A 2209-nucleotide genomic window follows, 5' to 3' on the forward strand; every position below is an offset into this window, starting at 1 on the left:
GGGGGGTGGATGGAATTACAAAGCTCGTCAATGCTCCTTCTTTCCTCTCTCTGCCCCATACTCTCTAAAGTCACGGGACCCGCGTGGGCCACTGCGTCATCCCGCTGATGTTTGTTGAATGTAGCAAGTTCATAATAAAACAAGGTGTGATGCCAGGCAGCTCTTGTGAGGCGACTGATCTATTTAAAAACAAAGCAATGCGCGATTGTTGATGAAAATTTGGAACATCTGAAAAGTATGAAAACGAAAAAAAATGTGAGCACACCACCCATTACTAACATTTTGAACTATTTCCAATCTTTCTCATTTGCATTTGCATGCATGTATGTATTTATGTTTGTAAATTGAGATCATACTATATATACAGATTTACTGTCCCCATTCAACTTTTATTATACGACATTAGGCATTACAAAAAATGCATAATGTGCATTAGAAAAGGTTAAATAATTAAAAAACTATAAAAGATGATAAAATAAAAAACAAAAGAGAACAGAACAAAAAAGTGCCCTCAATCACCAATCATGCCCTCAATCACATGAAAACAGACCTCACTTCTTCTATGCTGCTTTCTCTATCCCTTCAGGTAAGATGTGGAAGCGACTAGTTTCCTTCACCTTGCTCATGCATTTTATTATTTAAATTATAGCAGGAGGGAAAGATGTCTACTGCATCCAATCTGACACAGATCCTGGAAGACATCTTCCAAAAGATTTTTATTACTTATATGGAGAACTTGCAAAGGAACACGACAGCTGAGCAAGAGGCCCTGCAAGCCAAAGTGGACGCTGAGAATTTTAACTACGTCATCCTGTACCTGATGGTGATGATTGGCATGTTCTCCTTCATCATCGTGGCCATCCTGGTGAGCACGGTGAAATCCAAGCGGCGAGAACATTCCAATGACCCCTACCACCAGTACATCGTGGATGACTGGCATCAGAAGTATAAGAGCCAAATCTTGAATCTGGAAGACTCAAGGGCCACCGTGCATGAGAACACTGGGGCGGCAGGGTTCAAAATGTCTCCTTGATAAATGGCGTTGCAGAGCCCCAACAGCCGACATCCAGAGAGGGAGGGAGCAAATCCAGATTGTCATCTTGCAAAAGACTTGATGTTTCTGGCTCTCTGTTGAGAATATGCATGGAGATCATGTGATTGACTGGTCAAAACGGAGGAGATTTCAATCCCGGTGATTTATGCTTGCTCATTGGACTATTATTTTCATTGGAAGGCTCCTTTTACTTCTGTGCATTTTATTCAATGTCAATAGCAAAAATTAAGCCAAATTTGAAATAAAGTGCCTGGGTGGTGGCAATGGGGAGAGAAAGGAGAGATGAATAAAGTTTGAATTTTTTTTGGTGAAATGTTATTTGTATGGGACTAATTCATTTATCAAAATCCTGGATGCATTGCCTGGAAGCTGAAGTTCAAAAATCTATCATTTGCTCACTGGGCTGACCTAGGAGCATGCATTTATTAACTCAACAGTGTAGACTCTGAAGTGATGAACAGACAGACTTGTGGGGTTACTTTATGTGTATTTTTCCCCAGGCATTTAACATATTTGGATAGCTGAAGACACAACAAGCATTTCAGAAGGGCCAATGGTCCACAGAGGAGAAACAGAATCTTTAAGATCCTGAAGAATCATTAAGAACACAGGTGCAACGAAGACATATTTTCAAACAAACATTGAAAAAGTTTCCTAGAAAACTAACCTTCACTGTTCTTATTATAGAAAGAAATATTGAAAAGTTATAACATTGTTTTAGAAACAATTTATTCTTTCCACTTTATTTGATTTTCCTTTATTTACAATTACTTATTTTCATTTATGTTTGAAGAGACTAACGATACAGAAAGCATCTGAATTGCAGGTGTGTGTTGAAAATGCTTAACATTTGCACTGGGAGTTGATGATACAGAATATTGGGACAGGAAGGCGCCTGGAAGGCATCTTATTCCTGTCAGACCATTTCATTAATAGAGGACGATACTGGCCTGCACAGGGGATGCCTGCATTCATTAATTCAATCTGGCAATATTGCACATGTGTCAGAGGTCACTGGTGAGACTCCAGGAGTCTAGGGAGAAATCAGACACTCAGAGTGGAAGAACTCACAGGATGGAGAGGGAGCCGGCTCATAACCAGCACGATGCCATCAAGTGACAGGTCATAACAGAGAACAGGACATGGGCAGAGCTA

General features: G+C 40.1%; 1 protein-coding gene across 1 annotated transcript; it reads left to right on the forward strand.

The window, feature by feature from the left end:
- Nucleotides 1–661: 661 nt before the first annotated feature.
- KCNE2 (potassium voltage-gated channel subfamily E regulatory subunit 2) lies at nucleotides 662–1141 on the forward strand (the record flags this gene model as incomplete). Its single annotated transcript, XM_084231509.1, has 1 exon — nucleotides 662–1141. The coding sequence occupies one exon, from the start codon at nucleotides 662–664 to the stop codon at nucleotides 1031–1033; it is 372 nt and encodes a 123-aa protein (XP_084087635.1). The 3' UTR covers nucleotides 1034–1141.
- Between the last annotated feature and the right edge of the window lie 1068 nt (nucleotides 1142–2209).

Source organism: Talpa europaea (genome assembly GCF_964194135.1).
Source record: "Talpa europaea genome assembly, chromosome: 4".
NCBI lineage: Eukaryota > Metazoa > Chordata > Mammalia > Eulipotyphla > Talpidae > Talpa > Talpa europaea.